The following is a 2108-nucleotide window of genomic DNA, read 5'->3' as shown; positions in this document are numbered from 1 at the left end:
CCCCCCTCCCATTTTGATCTTTGCTTTGTGAACCATTCAGACCTGGCTGAAACAAAAACCCGTTGACACAAACGTTCGTTGCCTTTGATACACACTGAACAAAAACGACCAGTAGAAATTGAAATTTAAGATGAATAGTCTGTTTTACCAACAGTCCTGCCCCAGAAGACCCAATCAAATAACTGAAAAAACTCTTTATAATTACTCTTAAAACTATTATAATGTTTTTGTCGATTACTCAAACGCTCAAGCGACCATTGGCGCTCGTCGAGTGGCGTTGATTAAAGTAATTCAAACTCCTAAACGCCGTTATACTGTCACATAGCATGTTGAATCACGCAGATTTGGGTGTCTAAACCGCCTATGTCCAGTAACTTGTGTGTAACTTATGTAAGAAAGCTTCTTGAAAAAAAAATAAGTTACAGACCATCGTCCTATATCATAATGTATCTGAGGAATTTCAGATTCAGATGTACGAGCATAAAGATACAAAAGTTTTTTGCTTCTGAAAAATAATCACGCACGTGGCTAGCGATATTGTAGTTGTTTTTTTCATTAATTATAGTAGGGTATAACACAGACAAGAAATGGTGAGTGGCGTTACAGTGCCATATACATGATTTTGTTTTTTTCTTTTTGTAGGTGTGTTTTTTTTTGTACCTCGCTGTTACAACTTAAATTTATCATTTTGGAAGCGGGCTTCGATCTATATATTCATCGATCGTTCGATCTATCTCCTCTCTCTCTCTTATAGATATAATTGCAAATCAAAGCTCATTTCCTTATATCTTTTATGTGTTTGTCTATGTCCAGGCAAGAAATACACCAGCATGGAGGAATCTGTGCATCGTCTTGAGATCTTCATCGCTAACGTGAAGACCATCGAGGCTCACAACTGGCGGTACCATCTGGGACAGACTTCCTACTACATGGGACTCAACTACTTCGCTGATATGGTTAGCAGGCTATTTAGACATTGTTTTTTATATTTATCTCGGAAACAAGAGATAAACCTGTTAAACATTTATCTTGATGAAAAAAAAACCCTTCTATCTTGAAATAGTCGAGGTATTTGCGATTGAAGAAGGTGGGGGTTGCCGGGTGTCAAAGGGATAATTTGCGAGAAAATGTCCTCGAAAGTTGTTGACTTCCAAAGCTCGAGAGTCCTTGATAACTGGAAACTTTTTTGTGCCTATGTTTATTTTTCAGTAAACACTCACTGAGAAATGTGTTTTTAAAGGTACATTTCCGGAGTTGACCCCCTCCCCCTCTCCACCCAAGAAAACCGAACAAAAATACCTAAAAGGGGGAAAAAGTGACTATTATTTCATTTCAATTTCATAATTTTTGTCGAGCACCCGATTTCACCACGATGCCTTACAAATATGAATAAATAAAACACATTAAGATACAAACATTGAATTTGCATTTTCTTGAAATCTCATGGTATCATAATTTGTAATTTGTGATAGTGTGAAGCTTTTAAAAATTTATCAATAATTCACATTTCTCCCCCATTCCTTGCCTATCCAGACTTTCACAGAGTTCAAAAAGTACAACCGTCTGGGAGAATTCTCCACCATCCCCAAGGGCCAACTGGCCATGAACTTCGGCGTGTGTTCTGAGTACGCTCCTGTCTGGCCCAGACGCTCCCCCCTGCCCGCCACCGTCGACTGGACACAGAAAGGAGCGGTCACTCCCATCAAGAACCAACAGCAGTGTGGAAGCTGCTGGACTTTCAGTGCTGTGAGTTTTATTTAACGTCTTGTTACTTTCTGAAAAAATAAAACTGTAGGCAAAAGAGACAGAGGTAGACCAAATCAGATTTGTGATGTGGAAAGAGCATACGAGTACAATCACAGATGTCTGGCGGCTAATTCGAGTCAAGGGTGGTCGCCTTCCTGAAAAACTTCTTCTGGGGTATAACAATCAGAATGTTCTTTAGTTTTTCAAAATACATGTATCGGTACATGGCCTCTAGGTATTTTAAGATAATTAAACGTACTCCCGTTTTACTCCAGGCCGACCCTTCTTGCCTCTGCATCAGGTCGGTAGAAGGACGGCAATATTAAATTTTTAAAACGTTTAATAAATTATTTTGCGCCCCC

General features: G+C 39.2%; 1 protein-coding gene across 1 annotated transcript in view; it reads left to right on the top strand.

Annotated features, from left to right (window-relative positions):
• Positions 1–818: 818 nt before the first annotated feature.
• LOC101845698 (cathepsin L1) overlaps positions 819–2108 on the top strand; it is a 4253-nt gene continuing 2963 nt past the window's right edge. The window contains exons 1-2 of the mRNA XM_013083198.2: positions 819–956; positions 1534–1746. Of these exons, the coding sequence (XP_012938652.1) occupies positions 831–956; positions 1534–1746 (339 nt within the window). The 5' untranslated portion in view covers positions 819–830. The remainder of the gene's footprint in view (positions 957–1533; positions 1747–2108) is intronic.

Source organism: Aplysia californica, unplaced genomic scaffold (assembly GCF_000002075.1).
Source record: "Aplysia californica isolate F4 #8 unplaced genomic scaffold, AplCal3.0 scaffold00217, whole genome shotgun sequence".
In the NCBI taxonomy this organism is placed as follows: Eukaryota; Metazoa; Mollusca; class Gastropoda; order Aplysiida; family Aplysiidae; genus Aplysia; species Aplysia californica.
The sequence above is the reverse complement of the archived record's forward strand: the minus strand, read 5'-3'. Positions and strand labels throughout refer to the sequence as shown.